Source organism: Schistocerca cancellata, chromosome 6, assembly GCF_023864275.1.
Source record: "Schistocerca cancellata isolate TAMUIC-IGC-003103 chromosome 6, iqSchCanc2.1, whole genome shotgun sequence".
Classification (NCBI taxonomy): Eukaryota; Metazoa; Arthropoda; class Insecta; order Orthoptera; family Acrididae; genus Schistocerca; species Schistocerca cancellata.
The window spans coordinates 107,367,883-107,395,866 of NC_064631.1; the positions used below are offsets into that span (position 1 = coordinate 107,367,883).

Genomic DNA, 27,984 nt, shown 5'->3' on the forward strand with positions numbered 1-27,984 from the left:
GCTTTAGGTGTACACATTTTTCAGGAAATTGAAGAAGACGGTACTACAGTAATTAAAAACATCGTCTTTGCGAGTCGCATTCTGTCACCTGCTGAACGCAATTATTCTGTTACAGAACTTGAAACATTATGTGTTGTATGGGCATTTACGAGATTTCGGCATTTTCTTTATGGAAGACATACGACCGTTTACACAGATCATAGAGCTATACAGTTTTTACTTTCCGCAAAATTTACACACGACAGTTTAAGCAGATGGAAACTTTATTTACAGGAATTTAATTTTACAATTGTTCACATTCCCGGTACACAAAATATTGTAGCAGACGCACTATCCCGTTCTCTCAGCAACAATCAGCAAGACATCGCAACCAACTTCTGCCAAGCAAATTTTAGCATCATGTATATTCAACAAGTTGCATTCGAAAATTTTATTTCGGCATCATTACGAGACATAGCACAAGAGCAGAGCAGAGACAACGTGTGGAAAGAAATTAAACACCTTTGGCAAGATAGGAGTAATGTTACCATCAGAAACCATTACACTGTACGCAATAACATTCTGTTTCGCCGCTCTCACCCTGACTGCAACAACTGGTTACTATGTATTCCCGACGAACTTGTTAACAAATTAATTTGGTATACTTATTTAAGTTACGCACATTATGGAGCCAGGAAATGTTTTCTTATACTGAGACAGAACTGTTATTTTGCCAACATGGAAAAACGTATACGACGAGTTTTAGCGTCATGTAAAACCTGCCAGAAAGCTAAGTCAGACACGACTTCACATATTCCTCCGTTACATCCCACTGTACCTGTTAAATTGAGACACATGGCCGCTGAAGACATTTTTGGTCCGATTCCCAGAACTAATAGAGGTTTTTGTTACATCTTTGTCACTGTTGAACTCACTTCGAAATTTGTTACCTTCACTCCGTTACGCAAAGCTACTGCTAAATCTGTTTCGAAAGCATTTGTAAAACATTTTCTATTTCATGTAGGGAATGTATTGAAAGTAATTTCCGACAATGGACCACAGTTTCGATCTGCTATATGGACACGTATATTACGAACAAGAAACATTTCTCCGATCTATATATCCAAGTATCACGCTTCTTCGAACCCTTGTGAACGACTAATGAAAGAAATTGGTAAACTATGTAGAATATACTGCCATAAAAACATATTGATTGGGATACACATATACTGTCATTCCAGGATGTAATTAACTCAATACCAAATGAATCTACTATGCTATCTCTGACTGTTATACTGAAAAATGTTGAACCACCTAACAAAATTAAAGAATTAGTATCCTTTCCTACATCTCGTCGACTACGACACCATAAAATAATTAACATTGCGCTGAACAACATCAAACGTGCCGCACAGCGCCGGAGAAGACAGCAAAAACAGGTTTGTACACGCCGTGCCTTTCACATTGGACAGAAGGTATTAGTACGTACACACTATTTATCCAACAGAGGAAATAGTAGATGCAGTAAATTTGAGCTTCTATATGCAGGTCCATACAGAATTCGCAGCATTCCTCACCCCAATGTAGTACACGTCGAAACTTTGAGAACCAGAAAAAGTAAAGGCAATCACCATGTCTCCAATATTATACCCTTTATTGAATGAACATACTTTATGATTTGTCGCACTGTAATGCCATTTGAAGATATTTATATGACTACTTACTGATGATTATCATATTTTTTTCTTGGCAAGTGCCCAGCAAGGTAAGGTTAGCAGGTCGCTTTTCTTGTCGTTATATATCAGACCGTGCACATTTTTCCAGATAAACTTACATATTTTATGACCACTTAAGCAATTATATTTATGTGACTACTTGCTGACGATGATCGTATTTTTTGTTGGCAAGTGCCCAGCAAGGTAAGGTTAGCAGGTCGCTTTTCTTGTCGTTATATATCAGACCGTGCACATTTTCCATTTTTCGTGTATGTATGATTGTTTCCCTGTTTTGTTAGTATGCACTACGAAGTCTTTAAGATATAACAAACACCAGTTGACTTTAATACTTTTCCTTATGATATCTCAATATATTGACTATTCTACACTTTTGGCTACTGCATTATGACACTGTGTGTACATTTTGCACCTGAACACTCTCTACGTTTTTGACATAATACGTTTTCTGTCATGCTATGCTGTATGCTTAATTATATCACTAGAAACAAGTTTTTATGTAATGGGTATATGATTTAAATGCAAGATATTAATCCTTATTCATCATTTTCAGAAAGCAATAACGTGTAAAAGAAATATATTAAACAAACCACAGTGGATTACTATGAAATGGGAATTTCACCTTTGGAATGAACGAAAGAAAGTGGAATACCTTGTGATGAAGAGTAAATGGGTCACAATTAACAAGCATTAACAAGAGTATACTATACACATCGTATGATAGCAGTCTTAACTAATTTTTTTTCTTTCAGAATACGAGGCGATTGATGCAGGCTGTCAGACAGAACAACACATCTTAGTTTTAGTGATGAAATATGCTAGAAATGAGAAACTCTATACTATGAATAGTTGTATGAGTAAATGGTAATATGAACAACGAAGTGTCTTTTTTGCAGATGATAGTGAATGATGATGAATAGTTATATGAAGAATATGCTAATATGAATAATGAGGTTTTTCTTTGCAGCTGATGATAGTGATGAAGTTATGGTAATATGAATAATGAAGTTTCTCTTTGCAGATCAGAATAATGATGAAGTTTATATATTTACTGTTAGTTAAGAAATGCTATGTAGTTATTTAAGTATTTGTTGCAGTTCGTTTTGACAGTATGTCTTATATTGCATGGTATAAAGACTGAATGTTTTGGAAAGGACAACTAGAGTACATACATATTGAGTACACGTTTCATTACCTGTTAATTCGAAGTTCACTACTTTTCAGCATAATATGCGTTTCTTCTTTCAGCTGAATAATCCATATTGTATTTTTTCCAGGAAAAGCTATTCATGAAATTAATGTCCTATAAGCAGTTAGTTATTAAACCTGTTCTAGTACTTGCATTTTTTACCCATTTGTGTGTGTCATTCATGAATGTGATCACATATACTCTACTTGTTTCATAACCTTGCTACAGCTGACTCATGACGAATGATGTTACTAATCCTTATTTGCAGCAATAAGTCAAAAGCAAATATTTTCATGCCCCAGCAATTAATTATCGATCCCAATGCAATGCATTGCTGGCACAAAAAAATGTATTACCAGTCCCAAATAATGCTACTAGTTTAAGAGATATTTATAGTACTAAATATAATGCAGATTTGTCAGATGTATTGAATCCATTATATCTATGTATTATTGAACCACAGACTTTGAGTAATAGTTACAGTGAGTTACATTTTAAATATGTCTTATGTCACTTGAATGATATGTTCTGAGTAATACTGAATGATGTTTTATAATAAAGCATAAATGCTATGCCAATAATTTCTGTGAATAATATTTTGGTTATACTCTATAAATGCTATGCCAATAATTAACTCTCATTTTGAATGATGACTTCTGAATAATACTGAATAATGTTTTATAAAACTATATAAATACTTTGTAACTGGCCAATAAATGCCAATGATTACTATAACTATATGAATTATGTAAATACTATGCCATTAATTAACTCTTGTTTTGAATGATGACTTCTGAACAATGCATAAAAATGGTTTGTAACTGGCCAATGAGTGCCAATGACTACTATTACTAGATGAATTATGTTAATGCTATGCCATTAATTAACTCTTCCTTTGAATAATCACTTATGAATAATGCATAAAAATGGTTTGGAACTGGCCAATGAGTGCCAATATTTAGTGTAATCAGATGACTTATGAATAATGTTCTGTAATACTCCATACATAGTACAGAAATGTTTAGTAACTAGGCAATGAATTCAACAATTACTCAAATCGGTTAATAGACTAGCGTAGTTCTCTATGATGACTAGCATAAGACTAAATGTCCTTCACCTTCTGACCTAATTACCAGAAATTACTGCAATATCCATTTGTCCTGTCCAACCTCATGATCATGGAGCACGATATTTGGATTCTGCACTAATTCTACGTTGGTGTACCTTACAAAAGTGTGGTGTTGACACATCATGCTGTCCACCACCTTGAACGATGGAGATGTTATTTTGGTCCCACTGTTTGGTGTACCTAATGTACTACCAAAATGATAACATTGAATATTAATACGACATTTCAGTGTCTTGGCTACACTGATTAATACTTCAGGGAAGAGAACTTCAGATTGTCTCACTTGGTTTTGTGCTTCTATAAAAAGATATGGACTTTCAGTGCAGCTACATGCAAACTACTGTGCTACAACCATGATGCAATCCTTCCCTTTCCTTTCCTAGTTCTTATAAAACGGTAAAAAAATATAGATATATATACAGTGCATGTGCACTTTATGTCATTTGTTAATACGTTTTGTATTCATTGTGTATCCTAGTTCTTGTAAAATGGTAGAGATATATACAGTGCGTGTGCACTTTATGTCATTTGTTAATATGTTTTGTACTCATTGCGTATCCTAGTTCTAGTAGAATGATAGAGATATATACAGTGCGTGTGCACTTTATGTCATTTGTTAATATGTTTTGTACCCATTGCGTATACATTTTGTCATTTCTTGATATGTTCAGTACTCAGTGCATGTGCACTCTATTTCATTTCATGTTCTGCACTTATATATATATGTATATACTCTGTGTCTGTAAACTTAGTTAATTAAGTAGATTTTAGAAAAATTTGTTGCTCATCGCAAGTCCAATTGACTCACCATCGCTGCCAAATTTTTGCCCCCCCCCCCCCCCAGTGGAGGGTTATGTACGAGGTCCGAGAAGATGTAATTTCGATGTATTGCTCATGCGCTGCCTGCAATAGGCAAGGTATAAGAGAATCTCTGACCAGAGAGCAGTGTTGACTGCAGTAGGAACTGTGTAGCTGTAGCAGTAAGTTGTTGCTAGTGTGGAATCTGCTCTGGTCTGGTCTGGTGTATCGTGTTGGCTGGCCCGGTCGCAGTGCAGCGATGCCAGAGCCTGAGTATTATTATATAAGGTAAAAAACAGCCTCGTGCATATGTATTAATGTTATCTCAAGTCGCATGTAAATGTTTTAAAACTCTCGTAATCTTCCTCATAAAAAGTAACTTTTAACAACCATTCATTTCAATTTAAAGAATTTACTAATTTCTCCCATCCATGATCATCCCGATTATTGCAATAGAAAAATCAGTTGCTTCCTTTTATAAATGACAGATAGGTCGGCCAGCATTGCACAGAGCTGTGCTGGAAAAATTTATTGTAAGAGCAGATATATCTGGCGACTTCACTGAGGTAAGAATTTTTCCTTTTTTTATTCAGAATGATCTTTCAGGGCCATGACGCAGCACTGCTGTCGTCCAAAATTTACCAGGTTAAATTCACAGTGAATTATTGAAAAGTCATAAGTGAGTGACAATTTAATTGAGAGGTTAGTTACATTGTAGTATTACCAGGTTACTGAATTTAGTTTTTTATTGGGACGTTACAGTGAATGTGAACGACATAATTATAATTTTTACTGTTGAGAGGTTTAGAAGTTTTTCTGTTTTGAGCTTAGATTAAATGTGAATTAATTTTGTGGGGAGGTTAAATGAGAAGGAATTTTGTAGGAAGGTTACAAAACGTGAATGAATTTTGTGGTGAGGTTACACCAAATTAGAATCATATTCATATTATTTATTTTATTTTTGTGGGGAGGTTACGTGTTCCACGATGTACATCGGTCGGCTACTCTTCCAGTCCCTGATGCATGGGAAAGAGTAAACATTCAGAACTAGCGCAGGGTGAGGTTGAAAGGTGGCTACACTGAGTCACAGCGCCAGAGATTGCGCCAAAGAGTATTATTCAGCCGCCTCCACTGTCAGTAGTTGTCGAGAAGCGGTGGTAGAGAGTTCTTGTCGAGAAGCGGTGGTAGAGAGTGCTTGTGGAGATGTTGCAGTAGCGTGTCGTTGTTGAGAATATCCCATGGAGAGTGCTTGTTCAGATGTTGTCATATTGCTTTGATGGACTAGAGTGTACTTTTCGTCAATATACACTCCTGGAAATTGAAATAAGAACACCGTGAATTCATTGTCCCAGGAAGGGGAAACTTTATTGACACATTCCTGGGGTCAGATACATCACATGATCACACTGACAGAACCACAGGCACATAGACACAGGCAACAGAGCATGCACAATGTCGGCACTAGTACAGTGTATATCCACCTTTCGCAATAATGCAGGCTGCTATTCTCCCATGGAGACGATCGTAGAGATGCTGGATGTAGTCCTGTGGAACGGCTTGCCATGCCATTTCCACCTGGCGCCTCAGTTGGACCAGCGTTCGTGCTGGACGTGCAGACTGCGTGAGACGACGCTTCATCCAGTCCCAAACATGCTCAATGGGGGACAGATCCGGAGATCTTGCTGGCCAGGGTAGTTGACTTACACCTTCTAGAGCACGTTGGGTGGCACGGGATACATGCGGACGTGCATTGTCCTGTTGGAACAGCAAGTTCCCTTGCCGGTCTAGGAATGGTAGAACGATGGGTTCGATGACGGTTTGGATGTACCGTGCACTATTCAGTGTCCCCTCGACGATCACCTGTGGTGTACGGCCAGTGTAGGAGATCGCTCCCCACACCATGATGCCGGGTGTTGGCCCTGTGTGCCTAGGTCGTATGCAGTCCTGATTGTGGCGCTCACCTGCACGGCGCCAAACACGCATACGACCATGATTGGCACCAAGGCAGAAGCGACTCTCATCGCTGAAGACGACACGTCTCCATTCGTCCCTCCATTCACGCCTGTCGCGACACCACTGGAGGTGGGCTGCACGATGTTGGGGCGTGAGCGGAAGACGGCCTAACGGTGTGCGGGACTGTAGCCCAGCTTCATGGAGACGGTTGCGAATGGTCCTCGCCGATACCCCAGGAGCAACAGTGTCCCTAATTTGCTGGGAAGTGGCGGTGCGGTCCCCTACGGCACTGCGTAGGATCCTACGGTCTTGGCGTGCATCCGTGCGTCGCTGCGGTCCGGTCCCAGGTCGACGGGCACGTGCACCTTCCGCCGACCACTGGCGACAACATCGATGTACTGTGGAGACCTCACGCCCCACGTGTTGAGCAATTCGGCAGTACGTCCACCCGGCCTCCCGCATGACCACTATACGGCCTCGCTCAAAGTCCGTCAACTGCACATACGGTTCACGTCCACGCTGTCGCGGCATGCTACCAGTGTTAAAGACTGCGATGGAGCTCCGTATGCCACGGCAAACTGGCTGACACTGACGGCGGCGGTGCACAAATGCTGCGCAGCTAGCGCCATTCGACGGCCAACACCGCGGTTCCTGGTGTGTCCGCTGTGTCGTGCGTGTGATCATTGCTTGTACAGCCCTCTCGCAGTGTCCGGAGCAAGTATGGTGGGTCTGACACACCGGTGTCAATGTGTTCTTTTTCCATATCCAGGAGTGTATATGAAGGTAAAAAATTCCTTTTTTTTATTATTTCGATGTCTTAAACAATAATGCCTCTTGGTCACAGGTTCAGTCAACAAAGCATCTGGCTCGTGTTCATGTATTAGTCTGTAATTCGGGTTTCTATGTGCAATTATACTATTTCAGTTTTATTTAATTAATTCAGTCTAAATGGTATCTAAAATATCTTGTCTTATTGAGGAGGTACCGTGCCAGATGTGTACATTGAATCACACTTCCACACACAGAACAGTTACATTTTTGTTTTGTTGCTTCGTAGGTTTTATAGTTGCTGGGGACTTAATTAATTAATTGTATTAACGGAAGTTTTCTTTCATTTCTTGTTGTTATTGTATGCAGTCAGATTGCGTACTAATACCAGTCAGCGCCAACCGGTTACGTGACTGCGTAACCGGACAGACAGCGATGAAAACTTGAAAAATTATTTGCATTATATATAATTAAGCCCCCATGCACGTGGCGACCGCTGCTTCGGATCGTCCCTTGGAAATCTTCTGATAGTAAAAATAGCAGACAGTAGTATTGCTGTAGTAATTTGTAGTTTAGTAATTGTAGTCTATATTGCATGTGTACATTTTGTAATTGAACATTTGCAGTTGTCTTGTCATTCTTCTGACGGTATTTTTGCAGAATTTTATTTGGTGTCTTGTATACGGGTTTGACAATTTTGTGCAATTGTGAAGATTAATTGTTCGTTAGGCGTGTTTGTCGGGAAGCATTTCGTGAGAGTGGTATTGTTAGAGATAAAGTCTCATTGTGTGTAATTTTCGTGTAGGGAAGAGTTTTGTATATTTTGTAAATGATTACGCGATCGATGAAAAAGGCAAAAATGATGGATAGTCAGAATGACGAAATTGTTGACATGGCAAACTCGCTAACACAGGACAACAGTATGATGAATAATGAAGCTGAAAAAAATTTAATAAGTCGGGAAAATAGTCCAGAACCAATTCAAAATTTTTCACAATCAAAAAATTTTCAGAATACGAGATTAACGACAAGAAATGGAGCAGTTAATGGGTGCTATATTAAATTTGGGATCACAAATAGGAACAATTAAAACAGAGATAGGAACAATTAAAACCATGATAAAAGCAATGACAATACGGTCAGGCTCACAAATAGGAACAATTAAAACCGAGATGGAAACACAGTTAGGCTCACGAATAGGGACATGTTTCAAAAACATGAAAGGTGAATCAAAGAAAGAAATTAGAGAAGAAGTACAACCGATTTTGAATGCTCACAATAATAGTTTAATTTCAACAGGAATTAGACAAGAGGAACAGGACAGGGAACAGGAAGAAAAAGATCGCGTGATAGTACAAAAATTTTCAGAATTAAATTTACAACGTGCACATGATAAGGAAGAAATAATTGAAAGAATCGAGGAATCCGTACCAAATGACAGAATAAATAACCTAACACAACAATATGAACAGTTATCTACTAAATGTGTCAATACTGAAATCCGAGTCGCGACACTTGCGGAAGACGTAAATAAACAGAAAGAACAAATAGGTGACTTATCGGAAGGAGATGAGGAGATTGCAGATAAATTGACAAGTCTTAGTTTAAATGGGGACAGAGATTCGGATGATACAGCTCCATTGCCATTTGCAGAAACCGAAGAGTACCAGAACATAAATAAGCATGTTGAAAATCAGGGAAAATTTAATGAGCGCGTTAAAAGGGAATTTGAGGCATTACGAAAGCAAGTCAAACAAATTGAAGGTGAAATCGTAGGAAAAGACAGTAGAAGAAATTTAGAATCACAGATAGCAGAGGGGTTTGAAGAAAGTAATTTATTTCATTTACGAGAAGCAACAAGAGAGCGCCAGGCGCGCGAACTTGACAATAATCGACATTCGGACTGGGACAGACGCGGTAGGTCTTTGTCGCCACGAGGCGAAAACTTTGACTATAAACACTTCTTAACTGTTCGGAAATTTAAGATCTTTCGCAATTCTAAAAACGACATACATCCATGTTCATGGTTAGATCAATTTCTGTACGCACTTCCACCAAATTGGCCACTAAGTCACAAACTGGAATTTATGTGCGGCTATTAAAGTCCTCAGGGGATTCACTACGCTAAGTGAATATGTGCCGTAGCGTCCACAGGGCCCCGAGCTGTAGTAGTGCTATTTCTATTTTAGTTTTCTGCACCGCTGCCTACTCTTTGACTATTCTTTGCATCTATCAAAACAACTCTTCAACTATCAATCTATCTAGAGCGTTGGTAAAAAATAACCGGATATGACTATTTTACCCAAAAGTAATTTCGGAAATTACCGTTTGGACTTGCTATATCTTCATCAGCATTCATTCGTAGTTTAAACGAAACTTTACCTGTTTATCTTCGTGGCAATATTACTTCATATGTTGACGATATTCTTATTGCTAAACGTTCTTGGAGTGAGCATAACAAAATTTTGGATTCATTTTTACGTATTTTTGCAAGAGTTGGCATTACGGTGAACTTGGAAAAATCTGAATTTGGTCGTTCTCAGGTGAAATTTCTTGGTCATATTATTTCTACAGAAAGTATTCTTCCTGATCCAGAGAAACTAGACGCTATTCGTAATTATGCTGTTCCTACTACAAAACGTGATGTTCGTAGTTTCCTTGGTGTCTAATTTTCTTAGACGCTTTGTCAAATTTGACGATTTGACCACACCTCGTTTATGTGACCTGTCTGGAAAGAATTCTAATTGGTGTTGGGATGAGGAAGCTCAGTCAGAATTTGAACAACTTCGTGATGCTTTAGTTGCTGCTCCACTTCTTTCACATCCGGATTTATCTAAAGATTTTTGTTTGGCGACGGACTCATCATACAAAGGCCTAGGTGCACACTTATTTCAAGAGATAGAAGAAAACGGCGTTGTAGTACAGAAAACTATTGCATTCGATTACGGAACTTGAAGCTTTGGCTGTTGTATGGGCTTTCACAAAGTTTCGCATGTTTTTGTATGGCAGACATACTAAGGTTTACACCGATCACTGAGCTCTGGAATTTCTTATGTCAACAAAATTAACTCATGGAAGATTGTCACGATGGGCGCTGTACCTACAGGAATTAGATTTTAGTATTGTTTACATACAGGGATCTTCAAATATTATTGCTGATGCTTTATCACGTGCACCTATGGGTTTGAAACAAAGTGCTGAGGAGGACTGCAAAGAAAACAATTATTGTTTAATGTATATTCAAGGTGTTGCGTTTGAGAGTTTTATTTCGTCTTCAGTCCAGGACATCGCTAAGGAGCAAAATAAGGATCCAATCTGGAAGGATATTAAGGAGAAGTGGAGGAGAAAGGAAAGCGTAGCGATCAGACAGTATTATTTAGTTCGCAATGATATTCTTCTTAAACGAAAATCGGTCGACAACTCTGTTTGGTTAGTTTGTATTCCTGATGAATGGGTTAATAAATTGATTTGGTACACACATTTCAGTTATGCACACTTTGGTCCCAGAAAATGCTTTCATAAATTACGAGAAAATTGCTACTACAGTAATATGGAAAAACGTATTCGATCTGTTCTTGCCAAATGCAAATTATGTCAAAAGGCTAAGCCGCCAACTATTTCTCACAGAGCACCGTTGTTTCCTATCATTCCAGCGAAATTAAAGGAAATGGCTGCAGTTGATTTGTTCGGTCCAGTGGTTCGTTCTACTTCTTTTTGCGTACATTTTGGTAGCATTGGAATTGACATCAAAATATGTGTCTTTTACGCCTTTACGTAAAGCAACAGCTCGTTCAGTATCTAATGCTTTCATCAAACATTTTCTTAAAGAAGTGGGTCATGTTGATAAAGTTATATCAGATAATGGATCACAGTTTCGTTCTAAAATTTGGCTTCGTACTCTACGGCGTCGTAAGATTAAACCAATTTTCATTTCACTTTTTCACCCTCAATCTAACGCTTCAGAGAGATGGATGAAGGAAATCAATAAACTGTGTCGTCTTTACTGTCATCAGAATCACAGAACGTGGGATCAGTATCTTCATATTTTTCAAAACATTCTGAATGAACTCCCTAATGATTCAACTTCTTTACCGCCTATATTGATATTAAAAAATAAAGCACCGACAAATCGCATTTCTGAAATCGTTCCTTTTCCGCCTACACGGAAACTGCGGCATTCTGAAGTTGTGAACCTGGTTCTGCAAAATATTGCATCTGCGGCTGCTAGAAGAGAGAAATCAGCTAAACGTCCTGGTCGTTTAAAAACCTTGTCAGTTGGTCAAAAGGTGTTAATTAAGTCTCACCGTTTGTCTCACAAAGGAAAGGGCTTGTGTCGCAAATTTTTTCTGCTTTATAACGGTCCCTATAGAGTTCGCAAAATTATTCATGATAACACTGTCGAAGTAGAAACCCTTAAATCTCGGCGCTCTAAGGGAATACATCACATATCGAACGTTAAAATTTTTGTGGAATGACATACTTTCGAGAAACCAACTGTTATACGTAAACATACAGAGAATACAAGGATACCGCGCCGTGTTCCGGCGGCGGCACATACTCAAGGCAACAGTCAAGTCTGCGCGCCGCACAAGGCAGTCGTTGACCGCAAACAAGCACTTTTTATGTCATGCGCCTACAGCTGATCGAGCGCTCGGTGCAAATGCACTGACAGCCGTAAACAAATACACAGTCTAATTTCTCCGATTAAATTCAGTATAAAGCTATAGTGACTTGATAAATTATGTTATTAACAGTCAGCATTTTTCAGGATACGGTTGTATAAAATATTTAAGACTTTCAGGTAAATTCTGTGTGTGTCCGACGTTAAGAGGACTTGCTATCGAGAAAATTTTCAGGAAGAATGTAATTTCGAAGAAGAAACTAATAAACTAAAAAGGTAACTATTAATTGAGTTTATTTTTCAGGAAACATATTTCCACTTAGGTACATACTTTAGACGTAATTTGCTGCTCGCGATTACGTGATTTATACTTTGTGTTAACTGATTTTGACAATGATTGATTAATGAACAGGTTTGTTAATTACGTATATTATGCATCGCTTGGCTGCTATGCTTTTTCACTGATGTCACATTTTTTTTATTATGTGCCTGCTGTGCTTATTTATTTAAATTATAATTGTCACCTGATTAGTCGTGCTCATATGGTTATGTATGTAAGTCATACTTTGTGATTTATCTGCTTGCGCCTTCATGTTTACTTATTAAGATTACATATGAACATTTATTTGCTTACGCTGATACGATGCTAATGACCTGTTTATTATGTAAGATACATATTTGCTGCATTGCGTATGGATTGCATATTTACACATTTCTGCTTGTTGTCATAACTACTCTTTAATTTGGTATATAGAAATGCTGATATACGGTGTACAAACATAGAGTTTAGGTCACACTGTGGTATTAATTATAGATTGTTTGCTTGGCAAAGCCTCGTTGTAGGGATTGTGCTTGACATTCTGTCCTCTACTGGTACATTTACTCGCTATTGCATGTTTTGCTTACGATCAGTGCCTTATATTTTAAGATAAGAAAATGAACTGCTATAATTCTACAAACGACATTGGTACAAGAAACTTCATTGAAGTCACATGAGCTGGAGGTTTTATGGAAGCTGTATAAATTTATGCTAGTAGAAGGGAAGCTAACAACATGAAATACCGACACTAGATTTAGACCATTGACAGTTATTACACTGCATTCTTCGTGAGCCATTGAAATAGTAAGTAACACTTGACACAAAGGAATACTTCATGTTTGCTTCTGTTTTGCCATGATTCTTGAAGTGGTGTACACACTGTGAAATGTTACGATCATTAACACTCTGTACTCGTACTTACTTACTGAAAGTTATTCGAACTAAAGGCTGTTAGAGGTCATGTATGCATTTCTTTTATTTAATGATGGACAAGGTAACCAAAATGTATTTTATAATTCATAATGAATAGAAGATTTGGCTCAGGTGGATTACACAGAGGTTGTGTGTTGACATTGTGTCTTTGGATTGCATGGGATGATAAATTGAAGTTTGCACTAGGATTTTGTCTGTACTTGTTCGAGGAAACTGACTAGAGGAAAGAGTTGTTATGGAAGTGAAATGATATTGGTAATAAGGTTTATATGTATCGAGGTATTGAAGAGGTATTATTGAGGTATTGAGATTGTGTGAAGTTGATGATTATTGGAGTTTTGGTGGACAAGAGGTAAGGTAAATGGTATTGATGGTAAGGTTTATATGTATCGACGTAAGAGGTATTATTGAAGTATTAAGATTATGTGATGATAATGATTATTGGAGTTTTGGTGGATAAGAGGTAAAGTAAGTGAGGAGCATATTTTTTTGTTGGTTTATATGGAACTAGGAGGATGAAGTTGGCAGACTAGAACACTCAAGTGGTAAGAAGATTGTCTACACACATACTTTGTTAAATCATTAAGCAGTATATACTTTTTTTTGGGAGAGAGGAAGTAATTGCATATCTTGGTACACTGACAGTTGTTCAGCAACCTTACATTTGATTTGCCTTGGCAAACATTGGTCTTGACATGATGACTACGACGTTGACTAACTATTATTGACTGTTATACATTGCTGCCACTACTACTTGATACACAAGTTGAACATAAAATTTTAGACAGAATTGCATTTACACAGTTAACACTATTCAATTACACAGTAGTACTTAATGTGGACGAAAGATGAGTGAGTGTGTTTTATGTGTTTTCCTTTCCTAATCCCAAGTAATTAGTACCGACCTATCTCCTAAATATTATTTTACTTGTTTGTTGTGGCTTGCACTGACACCCATAATTATTATAGGTTTACTGATATTTGTGTATTTGTAGTACTTAATATGACAATTCTCTGACATCATTTGTGTGTTTATTATAATTTGTATGTTTAGTGTAAGAGCATTGATAATAATTTTGTAAAAGCAGTTGTGTGTGCCTTCAAACTGTCGTTCATGCTTGCACCTGTTCAACATTACTGGGTGCCACTAATGGACTGCTTCTACTGACAATGTCACTTGTTGGTGTCTGCACCTGCTCAACATTACTGGGTGCCACTGATGGACTGCTTCTGCTGAAATGATGTCACTTGTTGGTGTCTGCACCTGTTCAACATTGCTGGGTGCCACTGATGGAACTGCTTCTACTGAAATGATGTCACTTGTTGGTGTCTGCACCTGTTCAACAATGCTGGGTGCCACTGATGGACTGCTTCTACTGAAATAATGTCACTTGTTGGTGTCTGCACCTGCTCAACATTGCTGGGTGCCACTGACGGAACTGCTTCTACTGAAACAATGTCACTTGTTGCTGTCTGCACCTGCTCAACATTGATGGACTGCTTCTACTGAAATAATGTCACTTGTTGGTGTCTGCACCTGCTCAACATTGCTGGGTACCACTGTCAGAACTGCTTCTACTGAAATAATGTCACTTGTTGGTGTCTGCACCTGCTCAAAATTGCTGGGTGCCACTGATGGAACTGCTTCTACTGAAATAATGTGACTTGTTGGTGTCTGCACCTGTTCAACATTACTGGGTGCCTCTGATGGACTGCTTCTACTGAAATAATGTCACTTGTTGGTGTCTGCACCTGCTCAACATTACTGGGTGCCACTAATGGACTGCTTCTACTGACAATGTCACTTGTTGGTGTCTGCACCTGCTCAACATTACTGGGTGCCACTGATGGACTGCTTCTGCTGAAATGATGTCACTTGTTGGTGTCTGCACCTGTTCAACATTGCTGGGTGCCACTGATGGAACTGCTTCTACTGAAATGATGTCACTTGTTGGTGTCTGCACCTGTTCAACAATGCTGGGTGCCACTGATGGACTGCTTCTACTGAAATAATGTCACTTGTTGGTGTCTGCACCTGCTCAACATTGCTGGGTGCCACTGACGGAACTGCTTCTACTGAAACAATGTCACTTGTTGCTGTCTGCACCTGCTCAACATTGATGGACTGCTTCTACTGAAATAATGTCACTTGTTGGTGTCTGCACCTGCTCAACATTGCTGGGTACCACTGTCAGAACTGCTTCTACTGAAATAATGTCACTTGTTGGTGTCTGCACCTGCTCAAAATTGCTGGGTGCCACTGATGGAACTGCTTCTACTGAAATAATGTGACTTGTTGGTGTCTGCACCTGTTCAACATTACTGGGTGCCTCTGATGGACTGCTTCTACTGAAATAATGTCACTTGTTGGTGTCTGCACCTGTTCAACATTACTGGGTGCCACTGATGGACTGCTTCTGCTGAAATGATGTCACTTGTTGGTGTCTGCACCTGTTCAACATTGCTGGGTGCCACTGATGGAACTGCTTCTACTGAAATGATGTCACTTGTTGGTGTCTGCACCTGTTCAACAATGCTGGGTGCCACTGATGGACTGCTTCTACTGAAATAATGTCACTTGTTGGTGTCTGCACCTGCTCAACATTGCTGGGTGCCACTGACGGAACTGCTTCTACTGAAACAATGTCACTTGTTGCTGTCTGCACCTGCTCAACATTGATGGACTGCTTCTACTGAAATAATGTCACTTGTTGGTGTCTGCACCTGCTCAACATTGCTGGGTACCACTGTCAGAACTGCTTCTACTGAAATAATGTCACTTGTTGGTGTCTGCACCTGCTCAAAATTGCTGGGTGCCACTGATGGAACTGCTTCTACTGAAATAATGTGACTTGTTGGTGTCTGCACCTGTTCAACATTACTGGGTGCCTCTGATGGACTGCTTCTACTGAAATAATGTCACTTGTTGGTGTCTGCACCTGTTCAACATTACTGGGTGCCACTGATGGACTGCTTCTACTGAGATGATGTCACTTGTTGGTGTCTGCACCTGTTCAACATTGCTGGGTGCCACTGTTGAACTGCTTCTACTGAAATGATCTCACTTGTTGGTGTCTGCACCTGTTCAACATTACTGGGTGCCATTGATGGAACTGCTTCTACTGAAATAATGTCACTTGTTGGTGTCTGCACCTGCTCAACATTACTGGGTGCCACTGATGGACTGCTTCCACTGAGATAATGTCGCTTGTTGGTGTCTGCGCCTGCTCGCCATTTTTGGATGCCACTGTTGAAGCTGTTTAAATACTGCTGATGAAATGTTATGAGACTGCTATTTGCACCTGTTGATCATTGCTGGGTGCTACTGTTGGAACTGTCAACTACTCTGAGGAGTCCTACTTGTTTATTGAACTACTGAAAGGATTTTATGTGAATATTTGTATGAACTGATTTTTTGTGTGTTTACTGTTTATGAAATGTTATGAGATTCTTACCTGCACCTGTTCGTCATTTCTGGTGCCATTGACTGAATAATACTTATGTAAACTATTATGTAAATCACATGTATGCAAGCATTTGTATTCCTTACTGTATTTTATATATTAGGTTATTGAAGGGTCAGTGCAAAGCCAAAATTTATTTAGTTATGTGATATTTACTTATTAATATTACTTTTTTATTTTTGTCTGTATTTTTTGGACGAATTTGGTGGTATTTTCACCACCAATGCTGGCAAAAATACCATCAAATTCTAGCCCGTGGAGGAGGGGCATATGAAAGGTGGCTACACTGAGTCACAGCGCCAGAGATTGCGCCAAAGAGTATTATTCAGCCGCTTCCACTGGCAGTAGTTGTCGAGAAGCGGTGGTAGAGAGTTCTTGTCGAGAAGCGGTGGTAGAGAGTGCTTGTGGAGATGTTGCAGTAGCGTGTCGTTGTTGAGAATATCCCATGGAGAGTGCTTGTTCAGATGTTGTCATATTGCTTTGATGGACTAGAGTGTACTTTTCGTCAATATATATGAAGGTAAAAAATTCCTTTTTTTTATTATTTCAATGTCTTAAACAATAATGCCTCTGGGTCACAGGTTCAGTCAACAAAGCATATGGCTAGTGTTCATGTATTAGTCTGTAATTCGGGTTTCTGTGTGCAATTATAGTATTTCAGTTTTATTTAATTAATTCAGTCTAAATGGTATTTAAAATATATTGTCTTATTGAGGAGGTACCGTGCCAGATGTGTACGTTGAATCACACTTCCACACACAGAACAGTTACATTTTTGTTTTGTTGTTTCGTAGGTTTTATAGTTGCTGGGGACTTAATTAATTAATTGTATTAACGGAAGTTTTCTTTCATTTCTTGTTGTTATTGTATGCAGTCAGATTGCGTACTAATACCAGTCAGGGCCAACCGGTTACGAGACTGCGTAACTGGACAGACAGTAAAAAATATTTGCATAATCAAAAAATTTAATTAAGCCCCCATGCAAGGTACACCACAGGTCGTAGCTCTACTTACAGATGCTGCATGGTGTACGAGACCTCAGGTCCCACCGGGTCCCTGTTCGTCAGTATCTCAGGAAACTTGTTCCTCAATGAGAAATAGGCGTCCAACGCCAGCTTAACCCGTTCTCTGCTACACTTGCAATCGATGTACATCCGTTCGATGCGCGCGTCATCTGGAACACGTGTCAAAGAAGTTACATGAGTGTAGTCATAAGACTTCATTTATCACCTCAAGAAAGTAAAGTTGCGCGATTAATCTTTTGTTTATTCTTCTCTGTAGCCCTGGTAATAGAGTTGCGCTCTAACAAATCTACAGTTCGGTAGTTTTCGTACACTACATAAATGACGCATTAAATGGTAGGATTATCGGTAGTATTGCTGGCATTGGTAAGGAAAGAAACGTAAGTGAACATGCAAGAGAGAAATGAAATGAAATGATTGTGTGGCTTTGATGGCCGGGAGGCGCTATCCGGGGAAGTTCGGGCGCCGAGCTGCAAGTCTTTTAAGAGAGAAACTGGGAACCGACGACTTCTCTTTCCTTTTTGTTCGTTCGTTTGTTTGTTTTGTAAATAATTAGAAATTTACATCCTTCAGTGTTAGTCCACTGCATGTTACACATCCTTACAGAATATAAATTGCATTCCATAAGTAATGAAAATTAGTTGAGAGCGTAACTTCTGCGCTTTTATGTAACCATGCAAGGACAGTTTACTTGTACAAACGTAAATAGTGTGTATAATTATTGTTGTTACTTTGCACTCAATACGCCGTTGATCGTCTCGATCAAACGCAAGAGTTTCATTATTGATAAATGCTATAGTTTTATATGAATAACAGAAACATGTTTTATACAAGTTCGACGAAGTACTGAAGCGATGTTTGAAATTTCGCTATTTTGCAGTTCTTTTATTTTACCTTATTGTTTAGTAACTTGGGTTTTCTAGCTGTTTCACTTTACAAATCAACAAATTTCGAATGAAACCTGAATTAAACATTGACAGTTTCAGTTTTGCTGTAAATATTGTTTATTTTTAAGTAATTGACAGAAGGATAACGATATAGACACATCAAAAAAGTTCTGCATCACCTGGTTTCCGAGAGTTCCGGATCCTGTACAGAAAACTGGAATAGACATCAACATAAACATCATCTCCGCCCTTTTTATTACTCATGAAAACCACACATTGCGTGTTGTACCACCATACAACGAGACCTTCAGACGTGGTGGTCCAGATTGTTGTACAAACCGGTACCTCTAATACCCAGTAGCATTAATGCATGCCTGTATTCGTTGTGGCATACTATCCACAAGTTCATCATGGCACTGTTGGTCCAGATTGTCCCACTCCTTAACGGCGATTCCGCGTAGATCCCTGAGAGTGGTTGGTGGGTCACGTCGTCCATAAACAGCCCTTTTCAATCAATCCCAGGCATGTTCGATAGTGTTCATGTCTGGAGAACATGCTGGCCGCTCTAGTCGCCATGTCGTTATCCTGAAGAAAGTCGCGAATTGTCGTCCATGAAGACGAATGCCTCGCCAATATGCTGCCAATATGGTTGCACCATCGATCGGAGGATGGAATTCACGTATCGTACAGCCGATACGATGCCTTCTATGACCGTCAGCGGCGTACGTCGGCCTCACATAATGCCACCCCGAAACATCAGGGAACTTCCACATTGCTGCACTCGTTGGACAATGTGTCTAAGGTGTTCAGCCTGACCGAGTTGCCTCCAAACACGTCTCCAGCTACTGTCTGGTTAAAGGCATATGCGACACACATCGGTGAAGAGAACATGATGCCAATCCTGAGAGGTCCATTCGGCATGCTGTTGGGCCCATCTGTACCGTGCTGCATGGTATCTTTGTTGCAAAGATGGACCTTGCCATGGACGTCGGGAGTGAAGTTGCGCATCATGCAGCCTATTGCGCACAGTTTGGGTCGTAACACGATGTCCTGTGGCTGCACGAAAAGCATTATTCAACATGGTGGCGTTGCTGTCAGGGTTCCTCCGAGCCATAATCGGTAGGTAGGGGTCATCCACTGCAGTAGTAGCCCTTGGGCGGCTTGAGCGAGGCATGTCATCGACAGTTCCTGTCTCTCTGTATCTTACCCATGTCCGAACATCATCACTTTGGTGCACTCCGAGACGCCTGAACACTTCCCTTGTTGAGAGCCCTTCCTACCACAAAGTAACAATGCGGACGCGATCGAACTGCGGTATTGGCTGTCTAGGCATTGTTGAACTACAGACAAGACGAGCTGTGTACCTCCTTCCTGGTGGAATGACTGGAACTGATCGGCTGTCGGACCCCCTCCGTCCAATAGGCGCTCCTCATGCACGGTTGTTTACATCTTTGGGTGGGTTTAGTGACATCTATGAACAGTCAAAGGAACTGTGTATGTGACACAATATCCACAGTCAACGTCTATCTTCAGGAGTTCGGGGGACTGGGGTGATACAAAACATTTTTTGATGTTTGTAGATTACGCTGCCCTTTATACATCCTCGCTTAGTTTCTAGTTTCCGGCTTTTAGCGGAATCTAGTAAGACACTGATAGCATTCGTAAAGCAAAATATCGTTCTCAGGTGACACCTGACATGTATGCAACACACCCATCGTACAGATGAAGTGCGTGTGACCTTAACTAAGCAAAGCTATTGGGAAAACTACCGTAGTCTACGCGTACTTATTATAGTCTACGGATATCCTATGATAGTTTTACAGCTCTACCTGGTGGACATTGAAATCCCAGCGCCGCATAACCATAGCTCGCCGCTAGAGGATCCAAATGAAACGCCGCAGCCCAGTGATTAAACACGGCAGTTGTTTCCTGCATTTGAAGCGGAACAGCGCTCCAACAAACCAGGATGAGTTGGTGAAAGTGTACAGCGGCAATCGAGCACCATCACCTGGACACTTGCTAGGTGGTGCGGACGCTCGTAGTGTGGTCAAAAGTCTGAATGACGAAGAGCGAAGCGGCAGGCCTTCTGTCTGTGAAGAACCGGGAATCAGCAGGGAAATGGACGGCCTGGGACTCGCTAACCAGTGTTTTACAATGGAAGCGATATTGGAAAAAGTGAATATTAGTCACGGATCAGTTTTCAACACCTTGCACGACGTTTTAAACAGATAAAAGTAGGAGCCCAAGTCACAGAAATTGAGAAGCCCGGCGAACCGAGGCAGTAGAGCTGTGTCACGCTGATCTCGATGACTTCCTCAGCTGCGAAATTACCATGGGCAAGTGGTGGATATATTACTATGGCTCTGAGATAAAGGAGAAAAGGGGTAATGGAAACACGTGGATTCACCACCGTCGAAAAGGTAACACACAACTACCACTGGGCAATGTAATGATGAGGTTTTTTGGGACTGCCGTGGAGTGGTGCTGACAGATTATGCTCGTAAGAGGCGAACTATTACAAAAGGAAGCTACCAAAATACTCCGATGAGGTAACGGGAAATTATCAACATGAAGCGTTGGGGGACATTATCAGATGAAGTGTTTCTCGTTCCGCGACAACGCCGCAACTCTTTCTACACATGGCACAGTGACACATGCTGCTTCTTTAGACTTCCAGGTTTTGCCTCATCCCCCAGTATTGTCATGATTAGTGTCCAGTGACTGCTCCCTCTTTCCTCTTATGAAGAGACCGTTGCGTGACAGACGTTTCCAGAATGACGAAGAGATGCTTTTCGAGTTGGAACGTGCATTGAGAGGTGCGTATGTAGAGAAGGGCTAACCCCATCACCATGTTCTCTGTCACAGCTTGATTTTCCGAGATGATAATTAAAGCTTGTTCCTACCCCTCGTAAAGTGACAGTGTTTTGTTGAACAATGTACGGAAGTAAAATGGCCAAGCGAGGCGGTTCATTGATCATCCCCGTCTCGCATTCGTAACAAGTGTGGTTGGTATCCATGTCTGGCCAGTTAGGTTTATATTTCCTGTAGTATTTCTAAAACAATTGGGACAACAGTCTGGATGTTTGCCTTGAAAAGGTCACCACTAGTTTCCTACCCATCATCGTCCTGTCCTGTGCTCCATTCAAAATGAACTCGCTGCCGATTGTTGTTAAACAGTGATATACCGTCATCCTTTTGCATTAAAATTAATTTTTAGAGGGCTCTACCAAGTAAGATCGTCATATAAACACGACTTTCAGGTGGGATTCACTTAAATGGCGTGAAGACGATTAGAGCTATTGTAATCGAAACATTGTTCCTGTTTAACGACTCTCTGGGATGTAACCAACACCTCAAATTTACAGACTGTGCAGGGATTCTCAGTGACCTCAGCGTCCACATTTTTGCTATGGGACGACACTGCTATCCCCAGAGAAGGTGACGAAGACCTGCAAGATCCGCTGAATGGAATGGACAGTCTAATGAGTACAGAATGTGGATAGACATGAAGATAATGAGGAGTAACACAAACGAGATTAGCGACAAACTTAACATGAAAACTGGGAACCAGTTTGTAGACGAAGTTTCATATTTGAGATTTTGATTCTCTAAAGAATCGGAGGTTTACTGTTTAATATCAGGGAAGACAATGGAAGGCAGATATTTATAAATGTATATAACAGTATAGGATTATGCATAAGTTCGTAGCATTTTCCCATAACTTTAATGAGTACTAAAGGCACACATAACAGAGTCATCAATAACATATTCTTGTTCACTACTTACGACAGTCTACCAACGCTGCGGTAACTTTTCGATTCCGCTACTGAAGCAATCACATCGTTTTGAGGCGAAGAACTTGTCTACCCATGTTCGGAACTCATTTTTATTCGGAAGAGAAGTTCCTTAAAGACTGTTGGACAGAAAGTGAAAAAGGTTAAAATCTGGGGGTACAAATTCAGATGAATGTGGGTGCGAATTGACTTCCCAATTCAATTTCTGTATAGCGTTTTTTGTCGGTCTAGCAGAATGTGGGCGGGCGGTATAGTGGAGTTGTATCACTTCAAGCACTCTTCGTGGTCGTTGTTCTTGGACTGCATCTGCAAGACGTCTCAGTTGTTGACAGTAAATGTCAGCAGTGACGGTTACATCTCGGGAAAGTAATTCATTGTACACAACATCGTCTTTCTTCCAGGAAACGCATAAAATTACCTTTTGTGGGCGTGCACAGGTCTTTCCACGAAGAGCTGTTGCTTTGTTTGGGCTCAGCTGTTCCTTTCTTTTCCTCACGTTAGCGTAAAGACACTGTCTCTCGTCAGTAGTAACGATACGGGATAAGGATCGTCGGTGTTGTTCACGAGCCAATTGATGATGAGCAAGCAGAGATGCACATATGACCATTAGCTGATTTCTGTCATTTTGGCTTAGAACAGGAGGTACCCATACACTCGATTTTTTAATGTTGCCCGTTCCATTGAAACGTCGCACGATGGTGAAATGATCATAGTTCATCACATTTGCCAGTTCTCGAGAACAATGATGTGGATTGTTGTGGATTTATGCTTTTATACGATCTTCATTAAACCCTGAAAATCTCCTGAACGTGGTGGAAACACTAATGTCAAAACGATCCTCCTCAAAACGAGAAAACCATTTTCTTGCCATGTTCTGTTCAGTGTCATTATCCCTATACACGGCGCAGATGTTTCTCGCTGCCTCCGCTACTGTCACTTGTCTACTGAACTCAAAAAGTGGACTGTGTCGGAAATGTTCCGATTTCTCCACTAGACGCTACATTTTCTAGCGTCCTCAGCTCCACTCTACCACAAAATGAAAAAAATGACGGCATTTAAATTCAAATAGCAACAGTGAACTACAAATAAAAATGACAATCGATAAATAAATCCGTAGCAACCGGAATACCAACATGCAAAACAGAAACGCTGCGAACCTATGCACCAACATAATAATGAATATAGCAAAGAGAAGTAACCGTGAAGTATCCGACTACAAAACTGGTGGTGAACCTCTTACGAAGAGATATCGTGTAAGCATTTAGTGGTAAAACTAAGAAGCGATATGAAATGGGACGATCATGTACAATCAGTTTTACAAAAGACGAATGGAAGACGTAGGGTTGAGGGAAAGTGCGGTACATCTGTTCAGTAAATCACATACAAGAAGCTAGAGGGACAGATTTTAGGCCGGCCAGTGTGGCCAAGCGGTTAAAGGCGCTACAGTCTGGAACCACGTGACCGCTACGGTCGCAGGTTCGAATCCTGCCTCGGGCATGGATGTGTGTGATGTCCTTAGGTTAGTTAGGTTTAAGTAGTTCTAAGTTCTAGGGGACTGATGACCTTAGAAGTTAAGTCCCATAGTGCTCAGAGCCATTTGAACCATTTTTGACAGATTTTAGGATATTGAACCAGTATTTGCAGTCATCAAGTAGGCGTGACAACAGACGACGAACGAATTTAGAGATTCGCTGTTAGGATCGTACAAGGATGACAAAAATTTCGAAACGTCAGAAACCCCGTTACCATTCAAAACAGCTCCCAGTCGCCTCAGAATGGATGAACAGAGGACCTGTGATACTATTCTTCCCACAAAACAGTGGCAAGTTCAGGTAACGGTGATTGAAGTTGGTAGCGATCAGGCACATTTCCCTCCAAAGCAGACCACAAAGGTTCAATAATATTGAGATTTGGCGACTAAGGTGTCCAGGGGAGAAGCGACTGTTCATCCACGTGCTCATTAAACTAGTCGTGGACGATGCGAGCTGCGTGAACAGGGCCCCTGCCGTCTTGCAACACAGCATCACCATTTGGAAGGAAACATTGTTCCGTTGTATGGACCTAATAGTGAAAATGATCTTATAATCCTTGGCAGTGCTGCGACTTTACAGCCAAGGAACACCACGCTATGGCTGCCCAAATCATCACCGTAACCGTACTCTGTTCCAGTCTTGGGACGTAAACTTCGCCAGATTTTACGGCTTCGGCACCATGTATTCCTGTTACGGATATTTGTATAAGTAATAATGGTGGTTCAAAAAATGGTTCAAATGGCTCTGAGCACTATGGGACTTAACATCTGTGGTCATCAGTCACCTAGAACGTAGAACTACTTAAACCCAACTATCCTACGGACATCACACAACACCCAGTCATCAAGAGGCAGAGAAAATCCCTGACCCCGCCGGGAATCGAGCACGAGAACCCGGGCGCGGGAAGCGAGAACGCTACCGCACGACCACGAGCTGCGGACAATAATGTTGGTTTTGGAATTCCAGCTCGCCCTGCAATACCCAGCTTACGGAGCTCCATTTGTGTTTTTTTCGGTGCTGACTGGGTTCGCGACTGTGACATTCACTTCTGCAGTCATTTTTGCAACTGTTGTCACAATCCTCTGCAGTGACCGTCTTGTCACGATCACGTAACACACACTTTCGTTCCCTTTGTGACTTAGCGGATGATGTTTTTACACTTTCCTTGTAAGAGGTATAAATCTTCGGTACATTGCCTCTTGAAACACCGAGCACATGAGCCACCTTGGATACAGCAGCACCCACCACATGAACACCAACAATTTGCCCACGTCCGAATTACAAAAAACGATTTTCGGACCACGACTGACACTTGCAACGTACTGAGGACACTGCACAGGCGCCGTTCGTGGAACAGCACAATCTACAAGCTGGGCTAGTGTGATATTCCTAGCTGTGGGCGCAAGTATTTTATCTTGCTAGAAGCTCACCGTGATGCAGCTTGACACGCGCTAAATAGCATATTGTACAAAAGTGGAGTGAGGTACAAGCGACAGATGGCACAGTATGCACCAGTCCCGTGGGAGAGTCCGCCAATTGTACTGAACTTGCTCCTGTTTGCTCGCCACGTTCTGGTGGTAGGCGCCAAAACGCCTAAATTCTCTTATTAATTATTTATATACTTTTCATTCTATTTAACTCAGTTTTTAGTATGACAGTCTCTCATGATTACCCTACGAGTCTATCATTTATGTTTATTAAATTTCACTAGTTTTGAGACCGTTTTTCGTTATTAAATTTCACTAGTTTTGAGAAACATTAAAGATATTGGGAACGAAGTGCTTCGGACACCTTCGGGTCACTTTGGGGCGCCTGGGAGACGAAGTACTTCGGCTGCGCTAGTCACTCTGTTTCGGGAGTTCTGGAGGGCCGGACACGTATCTCAGTATCGTGCGTTACTTACGTGTGAACATGTAAAAGCCACTCTGTTTTGGGTGTTCTTCAAAGCCGGACATGTTGTACTATATATCGGGCGTAACTTAGTTCTGAATATCTAGTCTGTCTAGTGCGTATCGGAGAGCCGAACATATGTATCATATTTCGGAAGTTGGATGGAAAAGTAACCATAACCAAACAGGATACATTAATGAGAAGTGTCAGTACTACAGATCCTGCCCCCTGTAGATACAGAGACTAACCGGGCAACCGCAAAAAGCACAATCACAGATTCGAATTGACAGCGTAGGAACCTCCACCAAAGATGATCCCCCGACCTTCGAGCTGTCTTCTGCGCTGGGGACACAACTTTAGAAGACGACAGGTTGATGGAAAGAACGCTCAGAGACTCTTATTCAATCTTTCCAGATCTGACTTCCAAAGGGACACATAATTTATACTAGCACGTGTTTTTATGTTCAGGAATGCATTTCTCGCGTTGTTTCCATATTTTTGCCCAATCCCTGCGACTAGTCAGTATAGCGCACACGAAAGTGCAACAGAAGTTCTCGAGAAACTTGGACAGAAATCGCTGGAAGAAAGAGAACACAGTTTTCGCGAAAAACTGTTGCGTACATTCAGGGAGTCTATATTCGAACATATTCGTGCACCCAATAAGCTACCACCATCTTTACCTGGCTTAGGAACCACGGGGATTCACCAAGAGAAACGAGGACACGTACAGAGGTCTATAGACTCTTCCGTCGCTAAATACACCAGAGGAAAAGGTAACAACACTAATAATGTTGTTATGATTCACTCTCCGTCATGAATCTTACAATGGCTTGCGGAACAGCCCAGCTAGAGACTACAGTAAGGTAGTTTTGGTACACTACATAAATGACGTAATAAATGGTAAGATTGCCGGTGGTATTGCTAACATTGATAGAGAAAGAAACGTAGATGAATGTGTAAGACGGAAACTGGAGGGCTGGCCGACGTGACCGAGCGGTTCTAGGCGCTCCATTCAGGAACCAAGCTTCTGCTGCAGTCGCAGGTTCGAATCCTGCCTCGGGCATGGATGTGTGCGATGTCCTTAGGTTAGTTAGGTTTAAGTAGTGTAACGTCCCCTAAGAAAAATTAATGAATTACTGTGCTGAGAAACATCTTATGTTATTTGGTTTACAAACAGCTGAGCAAAAATGAAAGTACTCAGACATTCACTAAAGTGACACACTATTTTTAGCGCAACGCAATCTGACTTTCAGTAATCCCTACAAAAGAATGGCCCTGACTAACAATAACCTACACCTTTCATGAATTCTTACCTCACAAAAATCTTCGTTACTCGAACTACTGCAATACAGCGAGCGCCACTACTGCCAGCTAAATAAAAGATTTTAACTACTGAAGACAATAACTACTGATACGCATAGTTAGCAAATAAAAGATTTTGATAGAGAACACAATGTATTTACCTTAATAGTGTTCAAAAGTCATAATATATATATCAATTCATGACATCCAGTCTTACAAATTTACTGTCTCTGTCCAGATCATCCGCTCTCAAAACTCCGCCATCTCACTCGCCACATCCACCACTGCTGGCGGCTCACCTCCAACTGCGCAACGCTACGCTCTGTTAACAGCCAACTGCCCAACACTACAAAAGCGAACAACAATGCAAACCATCCACAGACTGCACACAGCACAGCCAGTGATTTTCATATAGAGCGCTACGTGGCGTTACCAATTAAAAAACCTAAACAGCCTACTTACATAGCCCCCATGCTCCCCACAAAAAATTTTACAATTTGTTTTGGGCAGTGGCCAATAATGATTTGATAAAATTTTTCATAATTACAATAACAAAGATATCAAATGCACACATTTATTGATACAATGTTGGTCAAAAGCTAAAATTGTCTCAGAGTCCATAAAGACAGTCCTGATCATTCAACACAGTAAAACGGCAGTGTTTTTTTTTC

The 27,984-nt window shown here is 40.7% G+C and overlaps 1 protein-coding gene across 1 annotated transcript in view; it reads right to left on the reverse strand.

Moving 5' to 3' along the window:
* The window catches only part of LOC126088177 (retinol-binding protein pinta-like), a 153,763-nt gene that overhangs the window by 96,150 nt on the left and 29,629 nt on the right, over positions 1 to 27,984 (reverse strand). The window contains exon 2 of the mRNA XM_049906301.1: positions 17,901 to 18,060. Within this exon, the coding sequence (XP_049762258.1) occupies positions 17,901 to 18,060 (160 nt within the window). The remainder of the gene's footprint in view (positions 1 to 17,900; positions 18,061 to 27,984) is intronic.